General features: G+C 44.6%; 1 protein-coding gene across 6 annotated transcripts in view; it reads right to left on the bottom strand.

The window, feature by feature from the left end:
* Positions 1–2,075: 2,075 nt before the first annotated feature.
* LOC113016194 (sodium- and chloride-dependent GABA transporter 2-like) overlaps positions 2,076–20,491 on the bottom strand; it is a 40,242-nt gene continuing 21,826 nt past the window's right edge. For 3 of the 6 annotated variants that reach the window (XM_026158831.2, XM_026158830.2, XM_080296881.1), the window contains exons 2-15: positions 18,843–19,087; positions 18,543–18,677; positions 13,834–13,974; positions 13,637–13,727; positions 13,425–13,557; positions 11,998–12,132; positions 11,304–11,407; positions 10,324–10,448; positions 9,372–9,484; positions 9,136–9,273; positions 8,953–9,055; positions 5,751–5,851; positions 4,157–4,327; positions 2,076–4,056 (exon numbers count right to left, since the gene is read on the bottom strand). In XM_026158831.2, the coding sequence (XP_026014616.2) occupies positions 3,919–4,056; positions 4,157–4,327; positions 5,751–5,851; positions 8,953–9,055; positions 9,136–9,273; positions 9,372–9,484; positions 10,324–10,448; positions 11,304–11,407; positions 11,998–12,132; positions 13,425–13,557; positions 13,637–13,727; positions 13,834–13,974; positions 18,543–18,677; positions 18,843–19,056 (1,842 nt within the window). In that variant the 5' untranslated portion in view covers positions 19,057–19,087 and the 3' untranslated portion in view covers positions 2,076–3,918. Of the gene's footprint in view, positions 4,057–4,156; positions 4,328–5,750; positions 5,852–8,952; positions 9,056–9,135; positions 9,274–9,371; positions 9,485–10,323; positions 10,449–11,303; positions 11,408–11,997; positions 12,133–13,424; positions 13,558–13,636; positions 13,728–13,833; positions 13,975–18,542; positions 18,678–18,842; positions 19,088–19,216; positions 19,349–19,613; positions 19,812–20,203; positions 20,384–20,491 lie in introns of those variants that run through there. The other 3 variants (XM_026158828.2, XM_026158829.2, XM_026158827.2) reach the window with 3 other exon arrangements.

Raw genomic sequence — 20,491 nt, 5'->3', positions numbered from 1 at the left:
CTTGTGTGCTGAGAGAGATTTAGCCTCTTGCTGGGGCTGAAGTCACCACGTCTCACTCATGCACAAACAAACATGCTCTCAGAGGGCAGCCAAACAGGAGAGTGGCTTTTCTGAAAAGAAAAGAAAAAAAAAGTCTTCCAAGACACTGCTCATTCGCTGACTCACCTAACAGCTATTACCTTCACACACCAGCGAAGGGGGAGGTCAGTGTGTGTCTGTGTGCTAAGAGGAAGGCCTCTCTTCGTGGATACACTCCCCCCCCTCCTACTTTTCTTTCTTCTCTGTGCAGAACTTGAGAACAGATATTACATTTCAACTTTGCTGCGTCGGACGGTGAGAGAGCATGTCAGCCCTCCTAAAGAGCCATAATCCAAAAGCTTGCTGGACAACTGAGTGGTGTGGGCAGTGCTGGCTGGCACGCAGCTGTGTGATGGGGGTGGGGGTCGTGTGGGTGGACAGCGGAAACTCGGCCCAAAATGGGAACACAGTGCACCGCCACCATAAACCCTGGAACACCCCCTGTCAAATCCCGCCATGGTACGATCCACATTTGAACCAAACATCCCACACGGAGGAGCGCTTTACTTTCTAAAACTTGTAAATGACTAACTTAAATATTTAGAGAATAATCACAAATTGTTACAAAGTGTGCAAAGTTGTGTGTTTAGTGGGGGCGGCTGGGTGGGGGACTTGGGCTCGTGACCTCCTCATATCTTTGTTACGGCTCTGCTGCTGAGTGTTAAAGCCTGTGCTATAGAGTCCCACAGACCTGAAGACAGCACCACCACTGCTCAGCGGATCCAATATCAAGCTCAACTTCACGTGCAAATCACCCAGCTGTTATGCAACCCCCCCACCCTTTCTCTCCTCCCTGTCCTCAAGTTTCATCTCGATTCCCCCTCCAAGTGCTTCTACTTTACACCAAGCTGTCAAGAGTATTGCGGCAAAAAGTGTGTGCATGACTATAGGATCTTTGATACAAGCCGGACCGTCAGTGCTCGTGTGGCTGAGAGCTGTCTATTTCCAGTGTATCTGCAAGTCAACGTGTCGGAGATGTGACTTTTCCTGTAAGTGCATGGGCAGGGTTTCAGATATCTAGTCCCGGGAAGTAATGTGGCCAAAATGTTTAAATTTTTTAAATACGTGTGATGAAAAAGTGCTGCAGCTGCGAGCTGGTGGCAGTGAGCCTGAGCAGAAACGAACTTTTCTCCAGCATCTTTCAAAGCATTCAGTGAAACAACGCACAGACACATGCTTTGGCTCGCATCCTTGCAGCGTCCTCCTCTCTTCTTCTCTCCCTCCCTCTTCCTCTCTCCTCTTTTGAATCTCACACACTCAGCCCACTGGATCATTTTTAATCCACATCATGTGAAACAGAGACGTATGCCAAAGCAACCATATGGACATAAACCCTCCCCCGTTTTCCCTGCACACACACACACACACACACACACACACACACACACACACACACACACACACACAGTTACATAGTAACCCGGATCACATGTGCAAGAAGGAGGCTGCATTCAGTTTTGCACGTCACCAAAACGAGATGTGTGTGTTTGTGAACCCTTCGTGCTGAGCCACGTGTGTGTGGAGGACCAACCCGCTTCCTCTGGTGGCTGTGAGGGGAGGGAATCCAATACAGTTAATTGACAAACCGAGCCTTTTACATAACCGCCGGACTCTGTCTAAGTGCTGCTGTCTGAATTCCTCCCCACCCGCTGCTGCTCTCCCTCCCTCTTTAGTCTCCATGACACCCTCTCCTCCTCCTCCTCACACACACACTCCATCTCTCCTTGACTTCTATCCTTTCACGGATGTTAAACCAGCAATTCGCATCAGGATGAGGAGAACACTAATCACGGCATTTGTTCCTTTTTCCTCCACCTCTCTCCTCACTTCTTCGCCTCCGCTCGTCCACCCTCCTTGTAGAAGCCAGGTGTGGCCTCAGCATCTGTTATCGCCCCACTGAGGGAGACCGCGACGCCTCCCGGGGCCTCCCGGCGACACACCTGCACGCACACACACGGCTTGTCACACGAACTGAATTAAACAGTCGACACAAATGCTCATGTCCACAATGTTTATATATATATATATGTATATTAATATATAGTCATTTAGAAAAGAAAATAACAGTACAGATGGAGGATTTCAAAATAAAGAGGCACATGCATACACTTGTAAACAGAGATGATGACACACTTGGATCAATCTGAAGTCAATCAGAAAGACATCCAGGTTTGAATGACAGCAGTTTCAAGTTTCCATAAGAGTCTCTTTATATCTTCGAACATACTGCATTTGAACACATCACAATTGCTCAAGAAGAAGCGTTTCCAGTGAAGAACAGGTTGTGTCCTAAAGCACATTAAGTTACTGGAGACGTCGCCTCCACTAGGCTGAACGGTGATAGAAAAAAAACAGGAAGGAAAGTAGAGTGTAAATAATTAAAACATATTCTTGATTTACATTTCAAGTCCAAACATAAGGAACTGAAGTTGTTCAACTAGGACACATTCCTTCATCGCACTCCTGGTGTTAGTTTTCTATGTCGTAAACATATCTCTACTATCATTTACACGCTGTCTTCAAAGAAGTCTACTGCGTTCACACGTTAGAGCCGCAGAGAAAATCACAATAAAGAGGTCGGAGAACTAAAAACATTTCAACTCAAAAGTGATGTACAAAATTAAAAAATAAAGTCAGATATATTTTTCTGACAAAACAGTTGCAGCAGCAGTACTGCATTACTGCATGCTGGCTGTATGCATGTTTCCCTGCAGTGCACAGCTGTTTAAATAATGCCTCAAATCTTTATAAAAACTGCACAATTGCAACAGGAAGTAACAAAAACCCCCAAAACAAAAACAACAGTAATTAACTTTTTTAACAACAAAGACGTGTGATGGATAAAAACCGATTGCTGCACTTGATCTCAAGCACTTGTGCGTTGGCAGCAATAAAAAGGACTTGACTGAATGTCTTCTCTACTTGGTCTGAGGGTAAAACGTGTTATGATCCATTCAGATGCCATGATATTGCCATCACAGAGGGTGAAGCATGAGAAAAAAAAACAACCCATCCCTATAAATTACTGCATAACACGCCTGACTCATGGAGTCATTTCAGTTTATACCTTCACCCCAATGAATCGATGCACTCTTTTAGTGGACTCCAAAGCAAAGCAGTCATGCTAACGCAAACAGTAATCTCTCAGGCTCTCATAGAGAGTATAGCTCTATGTATGTATGACTGCTGGCAAATAAAGGGAACATTAGTCCTGCGCGCAGACAGCCAGCAGAAGCTATAATTATATGGTCCTTAATTACATGAATAAACTGAGACAACAGGAAAAAAAGCAGGTAAAGAGATAACATGATTCAAAGCCAGAAGGGTGTGCTGTTTTACAATAACCAGCTCTGGCAGGCAGGGTGTGGGTCTGGTGCAAAAGATTAAACAAACTGTGTCCCAGTTCAGGGCTGGACCCTCTGTAGAAAGCTCCAACCTGAAGAAACTATTCCAATAGCAGCTAGATGGTGCGTTCAGGTAGGTCTTGTTTAGTTTTGTTTACTTTAACTGACGTTTTCACTGAACTAATTCAAAATAACCTTCTAAAGTTAAATATGTGGAAAATATATCAGCTTTATCATCTGAATGCTCCTGTAGATGAAGGCCGTTGTAGATGATGTGGATGTCCTCTGAATCCCTTCAGAGAGCCCATAATTGAAGGATCACCTTTTGAGCTGATTACAACATTTAGTCAACAAGTACAGACTGATGAGGATCCAGCCCCTCTGTTGGTATCCAGCAGCATTAGCTCTAAAGTTGACCCTCTGCCCTGACACACCCGACTGACCGAGCAGCAGCCACTGTTACATTGTTGTCAAGTGTCTGTCGGGTCATCTTGTCCTAGATGATTTCTTTTAACGGTGCCTTTGACTTCTCAGTGAGAGGCAGACTGGGGCTGGAGGGGATCGCTGACTGGTTGGAGAGGTGGTGGAAGGTCAGTGACGGGGTTTCAACGGGGCTGCACAGGATTTGGAAGCGCTGCGGGATAGAAAGGTTGCAGTTAGTTGACTGTGGATCAGCGTCATTAAAGGCACAAGACAGTTTCACATCCAACAGCAGGAAAAACACATTGTATCACCTGTGTCAGGGTTCCCGGGGTAGTGACCAGGGCGTAGATGGCCCAGATGGGAAGCAGAGAAACGGATGAGAGGGTAAGGATCCAGCCCAGCGTTGTGGCCCATACTGGAGCCACCAGTCCTTTCCCCAGGCTCAGTGGTGACCAGCGCACCAGGGAAAATATAAATGTGGCCTGAAGAGGGGAGAAAGGAGGACGGGGTAAATACTAAAGGTCTAGGCCTCTGTCAGTGCGCCCCAGGGTGGCTGTGGCTACAATGTAGCTTGCCATCACCAGTGTGTGAATGTGTGTGTGAATGGGTGGATGACTGGTTGTGTAAAGCACTTTGGGGTCCTTAGGGACTAGTAAAGCGCTATATAAATACAGTCCATTTACCATTTAGGCTTAGACATTTTAGGCCAAAAATGGTAAATCAGTGTTTCCCAGTTAAACAGCAGCAGCGATAAATACCCTCCCTGAGAGCCCTTTAATAGCAGCTGGATGTAGACGAACAGGTGGCTGTTTACTCATTCGCTGTTATGCGGTCGATGAGATGTCTCCTAATGCTCTCAATAAATATGAGACCGGGAAAGAGTCTGGCTCTGTCCAAAGGCAGTAAAACACCTCTGCTGCACAATAAAAACATGAAGTACCTCTCCCAGATTTTCATCTGTGCAAAACGTGTTTGAATTTAAATAGTTGCTGATTATATTTTTATACTAAATTACAACTACGTGGACAAAAACAAAGAAACCCCAACGACCCTGGGAAAGGTCGTAAAATAAGGATCAAACCAGAACGCAGTGGTCTCCAAAACGCTGAAGCCCCATATTTAACCTAACAAGTGAAGAAACAAAGAAGTTTCTCAACATAAGATTTCAAAGAACAAACAGATTATCATTAAATGACTCAAGGCTGAAAACCAACGATCTTTATGGTTTAAGGCAGTGCTGCATTTAAAAAAAGACACAATTCTGTAGTGGAAATCATTTCATGGGCTTAAAAATACTTGAAAATTGCAAGTTAAACCTCAGAAAGTATCTAGAAACCCTCACAACCAAACAACAACAAAACAATTCTACAAACAAGAGAGGCGATGCTGCCGTCTTTGGGCCACAGCTGATTTAAGGATGGTCTGACTAAATAAGACTGGAACTAAAAACGAGTATCTGGAGCGGGAAGTGTGTCCATAACTGCAGCTTTCTTGAATGTGTTGCTGGCATCAAATTGAAAAGCAGACTACATTTTTCCAAATAACTTTTGACATGCTGTCTTTCTTCTGTTTCAGTTGAATGTAGCCTGAAATTATTTGCATTCAGTTTCCATTTACATGTCAAACAGTGTTTCAACTCTTTTGGAAACTGCTCGCATCCAGTGCTTCTTGCGTCCTGCCAACGGAGCTCATGATTCATTTTCTGCTCTGGAGGTGGTGGAATAAAAAGCCAACCTCACTGATAGAGAGACAAACAAGTGGCACACAGATGAACCCTGATATTTTCCTGAGAGGTGGAAGGTGGAATCTGTATGAAATCCCACACCTGTGCTAATGGACATCCTACTTCACAACAAACAGCTCATAACAAAGTGGAATGCAGGTCAGCGGGTGGAGGTTACTCACAGTGCACACGATCGGGGTCAAGTATTTCCAGCACAGGTTGAAAAAAGGAAGAGGGCTGTAGCCGGTCATATCCCTGATGTTGGCGCTGAAGCGCTCTGCTCCTGTGGCCAAAACAAGAACACAGTGAGGTTTGGTTGTGGTTCAGTTCACATCATGGTTTGGCAACGGTGGCCAACTGTGCTTAGAGAACATTTTTTCTTCCTGGTATTCATCGCCAGAGCGGAAAATACAAGCAAAAAAAAAAAAAGGAGAGAAAAACAAATTATAACTGAAATCGCTGCTGCACAGGACAAACAGCCAAGCTGCTGTTTACAGCCTGTCCACGCTCATACACTGACATCACGGTGAATGACCTTTGACCTTTCAGATATGAAATGCCATTATGTTATTTTATCCTTTTGGGCAGTTGTGTGGAATTTTGTTGTAATCTTGTGATATACTGGCCAAGCTGAGGACACACACCAAACTGTCTGACTACCAACCCTCCTGAAATCCACACTAGTGCTTTTCTCGGCAGGCTTAAGAAAGTGAGCAAAATGCTATCAGTACCTACAGCTCTTTTCTTTTCTGTCTGGAGTGGTAGTAGGAGGAGCACAAACTGTCACATACTCTGCAACTTAATTCAGTTTTATTAATATATAACACAACAACCTCAAGGCGCTTTATATTGTAAGAAAAGAAACATCTACAATATTAAAAAGGAACTCCAACAATCAGACGACACCCTATCCGGTCGTTAAGTCTGACGTCACTAGCCGTGTCTGGGTCTAAACTCCGCTGCAGGTCCATATATCAAACGATCACTATGGCATTACTGAGAGTTGAAAAACTGTCTAAAGTCTTTCATCTTTAATAAAATGATCAGCGTTCTGCTCTACCAGGTGTAACAATTGAGTTTAACATCCAGGCATCCATGAAAACGGAATTTATGACATTTAATGGAGTTAGAAGTTAGCAGGGAGTTAGCTCGCTAGCTTCTATCTAAATACAATATAGCATGTCCTGACTGCGGGGTTTTGGAAACAAATTAAAACGTACAGCTTTCTTATCACTTCCAGCATAAATGAAGACAGAAAACTAAACAGCAGTGACGTTTGTAGGGTTACTGAAGTTTGGTTAGCTGGTATATAATGATGTGCTACGTGACCGCTAGCGACACAGCTATGTTAGCATAATATAAACAAGCTAACTTTTTTTTCCACTCGATAAAAGTTAACGTGAGTTTTCTCGGTGGTCAGAAACAAATGTAATCGCATGGCAGGATGCTGTAAAAGGACCAAACTTCAGCCAGGAGAACAACTGAGATAATCCATCCACAATACGAGGTTAGTCATTCATATACTGCTGCATGGGCTGGGCTGTAGTTACATCCTAAGGTTTTAAAAACTGAGCTTAAATAAATGATTAGCGGTAATAAAAGCCGAGGGAGGTCAACAGTGATCACTGACTGTTTTAGGAGCCTTTTGAGATTAAATAGAAGAAAATACATAACATTAAACATGTTAACAACACAAAAGCCATATTAAACGCAGACTACTTTAGACCCGGAAGTAGGATTCGTCACGTCATCACTGAACAACCGGATAAGGAAGCACTTGGCGACAGTGGGAAGGAAAAACTCCCTTTTAACAGGAAGAAATCTCCAGTAGAACCAGGCTCAGGGAGGGGTAGAAACAGGACAATCCACCACACTGTAATGACTTACTCAATAACCTTAAAGCAATTTTGACACATGAAAGCTGGAGAATCTCGGGAGAGTCGGATGAGGAAGTTGTCTGCAGCTTTTCTTTCAGTTCAGTTCAGTTCAGAGTGTTAGTGGTCATCAGAGTCCTTAAAAAACTGTAAATTCCCACAGCCGTAAAAAGGGGGAAAAGGTGCAGCTGAGTTGTGAACGCTGTGTCGCACAGTCCACTTAAAACCCTTCTCCTCAACTCAAGGAGAGCCATAAAAACAGGCTTTTTGGCCCTCATAAGCACCCACACCTACAAACACATTCTCTGCTGGAGTATTCAGCCTATTTTTTATCTCATGAAATGGCAACATATATATTTTCTAACACTTAAAGTCGACTGTCTAACCTCACTGAGCGTTTACTGCATTGTCCTGATGTATGCATATAAAACACTCCGTCCATTGCACTTTTAAACAAACAGTGTTTTTGTGAATGCTTCAGACCTCCATGTCTGGCTGGAGTGGGGGCTCCCTGGGGCCAGCAGACTGAGACTGAGAGGCGACAGGGCCCGGAGGCTGATTTAGGGCCCGGAGGAGACAGACAGGGGCCTGGCTAGGAGCCAGTCTCCCTACAACAGTGGGTAGCTGCAGCCATGTTAATATACTGTCTACTGCCTCTAAGTGGAATGCCGGAGGAGGGGAAGAAGTGGACAGCGAGACTGTGTGTGTGTGTGTGTGTGTTTATCAGATTTGAGGACTTATATTCATTGGTGATAAAAGTTCTTTTTATTTTCTATATAACAGCAACCAGCTTAAGATTATGTATAATCTCATTATCCTACTGCCTGAGCTCCAACTGAATTTAATTAAAGTCAGACTAGTAGAAATGACTCGGACACTATTTTTCCATTAATTTAGTGCTACATTAAAAAAAAGAAAAGAAAAGAGCAAATAAAAATCAAACAAGAAGAGAGGAGACCAAAGCAGGAAAAAGTAGTGGAGAGAGAGAAAATCAAAGAAAATTGAAAATAAGCTAAAAAATGGAAAGAAAAGAGAATTCAAAACAAGAGTGGAAACAAGATAAAGGAAAGAACCAGGAAAATAGGATGGCAAAAAATATAAGAACATTGAAAAAAGTATTTAAAAGAAAAAGGGGAAGAGGGGTTAGGGAAATGAAATGTTACACCGGAAGAGTCAGTTTGCGAAGGATCAGAAAGAGCAGTGTGGCGAGGAGAAAAAAGGGGAAGACAAGGAAAAGATTAAAATTGAAAGGAAATGAATGATTAGATTGACAAGGAGATTAGATAAAGACGGAAAAGGAGGAGAGGAAAGGGAAGGAGAAGGAAAAAAGAAGTAAAAGGGCACACAAAACAGAAGAGATGAGGAAAAAGGGAGATGATCAGAAAAGGAAGGAAAAGGAAAGGGGGAAGAAGAGAAAAAGGAATGGGAAATATAGAGTGGAGGGAAGAATCATGAGGACAGAAAACAGGTGATGAAAGGGCAAGGAGCAGGCTAGAGTTGGGATTTGTACCGTAGACCCAGCCGATGGCCAGAGACTGGAAGATGGAGAGAAGCAGCAGACTGGCTCCACTGCAGGAGAAATGGTCATAGATCTGGAACACATACAGACCGCCCTGCACCACACAGAAGAGACGACTCATTAAAAACAGGCTACTTCTCCAACACAACACATCCATCCACCGGTGTGACTTACCGGTGTGACCATGACCAGTCCAACCAGGAAGCAGACGATGCAGACAAACAGCAACAGCAGCTCTCTGCGGTGACCTCGTCTGATCAGGTGAGGGTACAGGTCAGTCACTGATGTCATCAGGGCCTCCAGGCTCACAAACTGCACGAGACACATATGTCGGCGTGTTTCCATGACACCGAACGCAACGCCAGTGGAGAGAAATTCAAAGTTTGTCGAGGGTGTTAGTCTGCATCTACCTGTGTGTCCAACCCCAGCATGATGATCATGAGGAAGAAGCAGACAGCCCAGAGTTGGGGTACTGGCATCATGGCTACAGCTCTCGGGTAGGCGATGAAGGCAAGCCCGGGTCCTGAGAAGACCATGAGACCAAAGATATTACAAACAATTAATATAAGTTTCTTCTGACATAAAATAATGGAAAATATTTACTATTTTTATCACATTATCATTTAGAGCTGAGCTCGGTTTTGTCGGAAGTTTCTTCCTTCAAAGAGAGTTTTCCCTTCCCACTGTTGCCAAGTGATTATTAATGGGTGGGTTGTCTGTGTAGCCACCACGAAGCACATCATTAAATACCAGCTGGGCCAACTTCAGTAACCCTACAAACGTCACTGCTGTTTAGTTTTCTGTCTTCATTTATGCTGGAAGTGATAGCAGAGCTGTACGTTTGAATTTTTCAGAAATCCCTCAGTCAGAACATGCTATATCATCTTTAGATGGAAACTAGCGAGCTAACTCCCTGCTAACTCCGTTAAACTTCATAAATTCTGTTTTCACGGATGCCTGGATGTTAAACTTCATTGTTACACCTGATAGAGGAGCCACACTAATCATTTTATTGAAGATGAAAGAATTTAGACAGTTTGTAACTCTCAGTGACGCCGCAGTGTTCTTATGACTTTGGGACCTGAAGCAGAGTTTGGACCCGGAGCAGGCTAATGACGTCGGACGTAAAGACCGGATTGGTATGTGTGACTAATTTTATGCTTCATTATTATTTTCACCACAAGGGCATCTTGATAAAATCTGGTTTGGGATCACTATCACTTCTGATTGTTTCACACTTCCTCCTCATGCTTTAACAGTTAAATTAAGAGTTAAATTAGCCTGTGGCACAAAACACCACAAAGTCAAAGTCTGCTGACTTATGCTGACAGTTCTGTGTCCTGAAGGAAAACAGTCTCTCACCTGATTGGGCTACGGTGCCTATGTCCACGCCTTGTTCCTCAGCCATGAATCCCAGCACCGAGAAGATGGCGAATCCTGCCAGGAAACTGGTGGCGCTGTTCAGGAGGCACAGCATAAAAGAGTCCCTGGAAAAATACATAAATACACACAAAATTAATCTGAGTTAACTAATTAGATTTCAATACAGTGCTGCCCAAAAGTCTTGAGCCACCCCTCATTTCCTTATATTTGAGTGGTAAAATCATGCAAACATACATGAAAATCCAGGATATGAGACAAAAAGGGAGTTTGTACAATTCTGACAAGCTTGAAAGTCGATATTTGATACGACCACCTTAATTCTTTATGTGAAGATGGAAGTTTTTGGCTAATAGGTCTAATAGTGAAAATGGTCGGGTACTAGGACTGGACTGAAAGTAGGTGAAAAAGCAGCCAATGTCCAAAGAAAGAACCGTGAAAGACCTTCAGAAGTCTGGAGAACTATTACTCAAAAAACTGCACAACAGTCTGGCTCCTGGTAAGCAGTATATACAGAGGGTGTCTCAAGAGTTTAGCACAGCACTGCGCTGAACACAAAAAACACCCTGTGAAAACTGAAAGACAGAACACAACCCCACTGAGGACTTGATCTGTCCTGTTACTGTAAATACAAGCCAAGAGTCAAGAGCTTGGCTCTTCCTGAGTGTGTGTGTGTGTGTGTGTGTGTGTGTGTGTGTGTGTGTGTGTGTGTGGGAGTCCTACAGTGTGGGAAACATGGCAGCGAGGGCTTTTCTTTAAGGTGTGGCTGTATCAGTGTGTTTTCTCTGTCCATTCCAGCCATTCCTGCTGGAAGCCATCTGACCAGTGGGAGCTTACATCTTACATTTCAGCAACTACAGTTTGTCTCAAGTCAAGTGGAAGAAGGAGAAGCCGTGTGGCCGACTCTGTTTTTACGTGGTTGTATGCATACATGTCTGTGTGTGTCTGACATAGTGTCTCACTTATAGCAGTCATTGTTGTATTTGTTGTAACTGCCCAGAGCTGTGAGACTTCCCAAGCAGATTCCATAAGAGAAAAATATTTGGGTACCTGCATCCATCCATACCTACAGAAACAAAGAGAAACAGAGAGCGAGAGGAGAAAGTGAAAGGACATGTTAGCCCACAAGCTCATATCTAACTGACTGATATACTTTATCAGCCTTGGCTGCTGTTTTGGGGTCAAAGGTACACCGTACAAGATGTTCTATATTACACAGTTTACAGGTAACATGACACAAACTTGGCTAATTAACAGAAACAAATAGATACTGATGCTGTCAAACCGTACCCACACGATAATAACAAACACTTTTTCACACCAGTGAAGAAGAGTTTGAAAGTCGCTTCTGAATTGATAGAGCGCAAAACCACAGCGACAATAAGATCTAATGATCTAGTGATGAAAATGTGGCACAGAGCAACAAATCAGATGTCACGTTGTAAACTACATTCAGCTTCACAACAATAATCCAATCTCCTTCCTGCTGTATGGCAGATCTGACATTTACTCACCTGACAGTGCGGCTCTCCTACCTGTAGGAGCTGCCGTATGACCTGCAAGAACGACTAGAAAAATGTCCTCCGACGTGATGCTTTTCAAAATCTGCCACCGTTTACGGACACATAAAGCGAGTGCGCGTTTGTGTTGCTGTACCTGTGGGTCAGCCAGGCGGGTAACGTTGGGTTTGAGGTAGTAGATGATTCCCTGGGTGGCTCCGGGCAGGGTGGCACCACGCACCAGCAGCACAAACAGCATTACATATGGAAAGGTGGCCGTCAGGTACACCACCTAGAATGTACACAAGAGCGTGCAGGGATGTGGTCGCAGAGACAAACAGGGAGGATGTGACTGTGATGTTCTTTAAAAAAAAAGAAAGAAAATACTACAAGAAGGAAAGTTGGAGTCTTAAAATCTGTTGACTGACGGCGGCGGAGGCACAGCAAATAAGTCCGACAAAGTGGCTGCAGTGTCGTGGCCCTTATTTCTCATCTGCTACATGAAAGGAGAATTATGTTTTGGACTTTACCGCTCCTCGAGGTTCTGTTTAAAAGACTTTATGTCACCATAAAAATGCTCCTGCCGTAGATATTTTTAAAATTTTATAAATAAATCGGTGCCATTAAATTATATGTAAGCATGTTTTGTTTATGAGGTAGGCATTTGGTTTTTTATTACTTTTTCATAGTTCCTTTGGAAACTTTTTTCTTCTCAAAAATGCATGTTGGCTATGCACTGTGTAAGAGGGAGAAAGTCACACACATTCTCCTGCTTCTACCTTTCTTTCTAAGCGACCTTTTGATTTGGAAATATGTCCAAAATCAGCCAGGCAGAGTTATAAAATCCCCTAACCTTTTCCCTACCCATGCTGGACAACATCCACCAATATTCACTCTTAAATAGTACATAAAGTACATAAAGTAGTATTCAGGACAGGCCTAGTTTCTTCATATTTTAGCAGAGAAGCCCTGTTTTTGACAAGTGAGCAAGCGCTGGCTCTGCTGCACACCATATAAATAGTTACCGAGAGGCGACCACCTCCAGTGACACCTATATTTATCTGACCCTGTGCTCTGGGGGATTGTAAAAACAGTTTTCACACAGAGGTCAAAGCAGTTCTCATGATATCCATTTTTGTGGGCACAAAATGCTGACTTTAAAATTCAAACACTAAAACTAGAAAAAGTGTCAGAAGTGGAACATTCGCAAGAGCTCAAACACTTGTTTCTATCACTTGATGTGGGTGAGCACCTGGAAACCACAGATGGAACTGTGATGCTAATGCTATGTCTAAAAACTTGCATTCAGTATGGTTACCTAAAAGTTTTCTGGTGCTACAGAAGACTAACGCTTTTCTGACATGACTGCTGAACACTTTACTGCTGAGCTTATGGGCTCAGTCCCTCATTTCGGCCAGACTCCCAAAACTTGTTGGTCACAAGTTGTTAGTCAATGAGCGTGCACTCGTCACATCTTACACCAAAGATGGATGCATCCATCTTTTACACTGTCTATGGTGGCAGCTTAGACATGTAGCTGAGACAGAGAGGGAACTTGATGAAGCTGATGTGTCGACTCCTCACCTTTCCGGTAGACTTGACTCCCTTCCAGACGCAGAAGTAGCAGATAAGCCAGACGGCGGCCAGACACAGAGCCAGCTTCCAGCTGATCGGGCCGAGCCCGTCCAAAGTGCTGGACAGGCGGAGCACCTCCCGCCTTAGAACACACGCAGCAGGTGTTAGCACCAAAACTGTTTCAAGCCTCATAATCAATACTCTAAAGATGTTACACTCACTCCCAAAACTCCATGACAGGGGAAGTGGCGTTCTCCGGCAGGCTGCTCGCGTTGGCCGTTTGGTTGTAGGAGTCAGATGAGAAACACGCTTCTGCAGGAGGACACACACAACAGACCCCAGTTTGCCTCTTAAAGTCTTTTGCATGGTAGCGTCAAATTGCAAGGATGACAGCTTCTGATTTCCTGTTTTTACTGACTCGTGTTCCACGTGTTGTTACAGTGCGACCACGGCAGCTCCGCCTGGAAGCTGTAGGACAGGTATAAGAGAGCCCAAGCCAGGATGACTATGTAGTAAACACAGCCGTGCAGGATCATCACCTGGCTAGCGTAGCCGAGACCTAAGGAGACACAACAAGTTGCAGAGAAGACAAGCGGACACGTGTGGTGAGTTATGTGAGCATGAAGAGTGGCATAAATGAGCTTCAAAGCCTCCATGAACACGCCCTCTGTTATCAGTTCCAAGTCACTTGAGTTTGAGATGAAAGCATCCCGTTACTCAGACACTCGACTTGCAGCCCACACTGAGTACATCTTCATTAGATATGAATGATAGTCTTATGAGGCCCTGAGTGGGTTACAAAGTGTAGGCTGTTTGGCTAGACAAATAGCTGTCTGTGGTATCCGGTAATGAAATTCAGGCCGCATCTGACGACGGGCACGCTAACTGCACAAACCAGCGAGGAATTCCAACAGAAGCTTTTCTTTGTCCAAGTTTGCAATAAGTACGAGGACATGTGCCCGAGGAAGTGCAGGAGTTTATTCCAGTGCTAAACACATGGCCTTCATGCAGCTAGCTGTCAACAAAAACAGAGTGTGCGCAGATATGTGTGTGTGTGTGTGTCTGTTTGTGCACGCATGCATCTGCAGGCCATTTGGGCCAGAGTGGCAAATGTTGGAACAAGAATAATTTTTCATTAAATAAAAAAAAACAAACATAGCTCCACTGACACAAACACACACATACACCAATTTCAGAGGCGGTCCAGCAGCTAGCATGCTACTAGCATTAGCTGAGATGAACAAGCGTAACTGGAACATTTGGGTCTCGTCTCTTCTACACGCTCTTTGTCCCTTTCAGCAACTTTCACACTTTCTCTAGAAACATGGCAGTTACCCTCAGGGCTGCATTGCTTTGCTAACTACTGGTTGGAATCTGTGTGGCAGGTTAAGTATTTTTTGTTTTTTTTCCCCATGCATGCCAAAGTTGCACACCCTGCTAAAGTGTTGAGCAAACACAGAAACAGCTCCGGGGCTTGTCTAAATCTGAGAAAGAAATATATGACTGTTTTGTTTTGTAAGAAGCCTCTGCTGTCACAAAAATGCCCACAAGGTGTCAACTGGCAGTGCTGAACACAAAGCTGTGAATGACAAAAGCCTCGTGTCCAGTTAAGCATTATTATTATTATTATTATTATTTTTTTTTTTTTGCAGTTTCTCTTAGTGTTTGGTAAGGTCGCAGCACTAAAACCTGCTTGGGTAGGTTATGGAGAAAAAGAAAATGAGTTTAGTTATGGTTCTTTACAAGATCAACACTACACCTTGAAAAACGTGATGTGTCCATGTGACACTGGAGATGAGAGCAGTCTCATCACAGGGTCCCTTCATATAACATAGACTTGCTCTATCCCTCACACCATCTGTCCCGTGGTTTTTTTCAACTGCTGTGTTAAAGGTGAAAGATGAACTTGTTGGGTTGTGATTGTGTGTTTGGTTAATACTTATCTGAAACTCCTCTCTTGGACAGCGAGATACAAAGAAAACAAGACACTGCATGCTGTTCTTGGTCGGCAGGGAACGTGGTGCCTTTTGCACTCTTGAGCTGTTTTAAAGCACAAGCTGAGCTCCACTCTCCACTGCACATGCACACAGCTGGCATTTTCTGATTGCAGACACACTGTTTGTACAGGTTTTGTATTAACGTGGGAGCTTTGAATGCTTGTGCCAATATGGATGAAGAATGAGAAAAAAAGGCAAGGGGTAAAACCAGAAAACAGCACTGGGCAAAAATCTTGAGCTACCCCTCAACTTCTTTATAAGTTGGTTCCAAGGAGTCAGACTTTCTGGTAATTTTTTTTAAAGTGGTCTTTAGCAATAGTTCTCCAAACTTTCTGAAGATCTTTCAAAGTTTTTCCTTGGACATTGGCTGCTTTTTCACTCATTGTTTCACTACTACTGAGAGTCACTGCTCACCTAATGCGGAGTTTTTAATGGTCAAATGCAGACCTTATTATCTCCCCAGAGAACTCACTTCGATCATACTCACAGCAGTGTATATCCCCCCCGACGCTAATGCTAGGTTGGCCATGAAAGAACTTTCTGCAGCCATTAACAAACACCAGAATAAACACCCCGAGGCTGCTTTCATTGTTGCTGGCGACTTCAACCACACCAACTTAAAGACAGTCCTCCCCAGATTCCACCAACATGTCTCCTGCCACACCAGAGGAGACAAGACTTTAGACCATGTGTATTCCAACCTGGCTGGAGCCTACAAAGCCACACCCCTCCCCCACATTGGACAATCGGACCATCTCTTCCCGTTCCTCACACCTCGGTATTCACCACTCATCCAACGTGTGAAACCTGCTGTGAGGACAATTAAAATGTGGCCAGAGGGGACAGACGCAGTGCTCCAGGACAGATTTCAAAACACAGACTGGAATATGTTCACCCACACAGACCTGGACCAGTACGCCTCATCTGTACTGGATTACATCTCCAAAACCACAGACAGTGTCACCACCCAGAAACGGATCACCATGTACCCCAACCAGAAGCCTTGGATGAACCGGGATGTTCGTCTCCTCCTGAAGGCCCGCAACACCGCCTTTAGGTCAGGAGATGCACACGCCTACAGTACAGCCAGGGCTAATCTAAAGAAGGGCATCAAAAAAGCCAAACACCATTACAAAAAGAAGGTAGAAGAACACTTCTCTAACTCCAACCCCCGACGCATGTGGCAAGGACTCCAGACCATTACAGACTACAGGACCACCAAACCCTCCCCCGCATCCTCTGATGTCTCCTTCCTCAACGAGCTCAACAACTTTTATGCTCATTTTGAGTGAGGGAACCCCACAACCACAACCAAAGCAGACATGACACCAGACCACCAACCTCTGACTCTCTCCCCCACCGATGTAGGAGCGGTGCTGAGCAGGATCAATGTCCACAAGGCTGCAGGTCCTGATGGCATCCCCGGGTGTGTTCTCAGAGCGTGTTCTGGGGAGCTTGCAGGAGTGCTGACAGACATATTCAATCTGTCCTTGGCCCACGCTGTGGTACCGGCCTGCTTCAAATCCACCTCCATCGTCCCGATACCCAAAAACTCCAACCCATCTAGCCTCAATTACCACCGCCCAGTAGCACTCACCCCCATCATCACTAAGTGCTTAGAGCAGCTGGTCCTAGCACACTTCAAATCCTGTCTCCCCCCTCACCCTGGACCCCCACCAATTCGCATACTGCCAGAACAGGAGCACAGAGGATGCCTGGACACCTGGACAACAACAACACCTACGCCAGAATGCTGTTTATAGACTTCAGTTCAGCATTCAATACAATCCACCCCTCACAACTCATCAGGAAACTGACAGACCTGGGCATCAGTTCCCTCATCTGCAAATGGTTACTGGACTTCCTGACCAACCGCCCCCAACATGTCCGGCTGGATAACTGCTGCTCATCTACAATCACGATGAACACCGGTGTACCACAAGGCTGTGTGATGAGCCCTTTCCTCTACTCCCTCTTCACCCACGACTGCAGACCTGCTGATGGTTCCAACACCATCATTAAGTTTGCACTGATGAGGCCACGGTGATTGGCCTCATCAGTGACAACGATGAGGCCGCCTACAGGGAGGAGGTGGATCGTCTGGCTGAGTGGTGCGACACAAACAACCTACTGCTTAACACCGAGAAGACCAAGGAGCTCATCGTGGACTACAGGAGGAATGCTGACCCACATCCACCCATCCACATTAAGGGGACGGCTGTGGAGCGTGTGAGCAGCTTCAAGTTCCTGGGAGTCCACATCTCCGAGGATCTCACCTGGACGACCAACTGCTCCAAGCTGGTCAAGAAGGCTCACCAGCGCCTCTTCTTCTTGAGGACTCTGAGGAAGAACCACCTGTCCTCAGACATCCTGGTGAACTTCTATCGCTGCACCATCGAGAGCATCCTGACCAACTGTATAACAGTCTGGTACGGGAACTGCTCTGCCTCGGACCGGAAGGCGTTGCAGACGGTCGTGAAAACTGTGCAGCGCATCGCCGGAGCACCACTTCCTGCCATAAAGGACATCTATAGGAAGCGGTGTCTGAAAAGGGCTGGGAAAATCATCAAAGACCCCAGACACCCATCACATGGACTCTTCACCCTCCTGCCCTCTGGGAGGCGCTACAGGAGCCTCCGGACTAAGACCACCAGGTACCGGAACAGCTTCTTCCCCACAGCTGTCAGACTCCTGAACTCTGCCTCCTGACATCTGACCCACGTTAAACTCATGGACTGAACATACACACACACCCACAACCACCTACACACACAATGGACAACTGTACCCTCAAACACACAATAATAACATGGACTGAACCACCACTCACAACCACTAGCACTTTATATAGCCTCTGTAGAAAGTATCCACATATCTCACTTATCTTAACTGCACTACTGTATAGTTCTGTGTAAATAAAACATACTGGACTGAAAAGACGCACACACATCTATTTTAAAGAGGTGCAAGCACAAACTCGTGCATGCAGTTATACAGACATTTGTCTTTGGAAGACTGAATTTGATATGCATCTAATAGTAACAATAATACATATTTGATTAAATAATGAGGAAATTTTTTTTGGCTGATATTACTGTTGGCTACATAAAACAAAAGGAAATAAGAGTACCTCCAAATAATGGGCACATATTCCTCCAGGCACTGACCCCTCCCAGGCTGGTGTACTGTCCCAGTGAGGTCTCCAGGAGGAAGAGGGGGATGCCGCACAACACCAGGAACAACAGGTAAGGTACAAAAAACACACCTGTGCCAAACATAAAAGGTGCTTTTAAGGAGCAAACCAGACCAGCTTAATCTTAATTTCAAGTCACAATGATTCTGAGAATGAGACTGGAAAAATAGGACAGGGAAAGGAGAAAAAAGAGACAAAGACACTTTAGACAATGCCAGTTTTACTTCCTCTCTTTACCTCCACCATTTTTGTAGCAGAGGTAAGGGAACCTCCAGACGTTTCCCAGACCGATGATCTGCCCGGCTACGGCCAGGAGGAACTCAGCCTTGGAGGCCCACTGGCCTCTGGCTTGTAGGCCGTCTTTGGTAGCTTCTTTTCCCATTGGCAGGCTCCCCTGGGGGAACTTGTTTAGCAGTGTCCCAGCAGGATTTGGAGGCAGTTGATCGGGCATTGCAGGTTCTGGCAGTGATACGAACACAACCCTGAATAAGGTGGAAAAGATAACGGAGACGATCAGGATGAAAGCAAATAACAGCTCACAACTAGTTCGGACTATTTGGAGCAAAAATAAAGTACAAGAAAGTAAAAGAAGGGGGCACGAAAGATCTCACATCTTCGCAGCCAAGCCTGAACGACAGGAAGCCGAGTGTGTCTGCTGGCAGTTGGTTTGGCTGCCTCACTTATCTACGATGCTTGTGTCAAGGACAAACTAATGTGGGTGTGTGTACTTTATCTGTGGACTGCAGGACTACCCCTTACTAAATGTGTCAGTTTCAACATAACTGGGAACTACTTCATACATTTAGGTGTTTTGTAAATGTACACACGGTGAAGGACATCCAACATTCAATAACTATGTCTACCTTTTACCTTAACTCCATCCATTGACTTGTAAAACTCTTTATTAATTTGTCCTTTAGTAAATTAATATAGTTATTACAGCAGCAATAAGACACTCTGCTCCTTGTTATGTTAAAAATCTCTGATATTCAGACTATTGTGACTCACCAGAGTTTATGATGATATTCTTTATTATTCTTTCATGTAGTATTAATTGAAGTAGAGCCTCTAAACTTTAGAACATTTCTTAAATATGAATTAACTGTTAAATCCCAGCAAAAGCAGTGAGGGTTACAATAGCTAAGGTTTCGTAACGTGTCGGAGACACTTCCTCGTTTACTTTGCGTAACCTAGATCCCACTCTTCCTTTCATAAACATTGTCAGGCCACGTGACCACCAAATACTGATATAACAAACACACCTAACACAGCATCTTTTCTTTTATAATCACTTCTTTTTTTAACCTTCCACCATGACTGGCCCGCTTATAACACCGAACATAAAAGCAGAAACGCTGACAATGTAACAACACATGTGTAGCTTCGGTTATCCTTGAAGTGAATGCTTTCCGTGTAACAGTTCCATGCTGAGGTTAAGCTAACGGCGGGGACCTGAGCGCTAGAGGCGGGATTAACACTCAGGATGCTCGACGAATAATGGCTGTAATTATTTCCCCGAACATGTGTCGTTACGCTCGCTTGTTATTTCACATATAATTTTAAAAATGTGTCAGAGAATTCACGGTGATATTGCCTACCTCTACGTTTCCAGTACTTCTTAATACCGCGACCACCCCTGTATACCGGCAGGGAAATGGTTTGTTCCGGGCACGAGCTGCTGTGTGAGAGACTGCTGGCCGGTGCAGCGTCTCAATCCAAATTTATACAGGCACTATGTTTGGGTCTGGTGTGGCGAGGGGATGTTAACCCGCAAGATGCAGGTTACAAAATGAAACACAAAGCATCATGGGTAATGAGTAGTGTAATTTAGCGTTGCACAACAAAAGACTTACAACACTGTTATTGGGTACCTGCTCTCCACTTCC

The sequence above is a fragment of the Astatotilapia calliptera genome, chromosome 23 (genome assembly GCF_964374335.1).
Source record: "Astatotilapia calliptera chromosome 23, fAstCal68.1, whole genome shotgun sequence".
Classification (NCBI taxonomy): domain Eukaryota; kingdom Metazoa; phylum Chordata; class Actinopteri; order Cichliformes; family Cichlidae; genus Astatotilapia; species Astatotilapia calliptera.
Note: the sequence above shows the minus strand (reverse complement) of the source record. Positions and strands in the feature narration are given on the sequence as shown.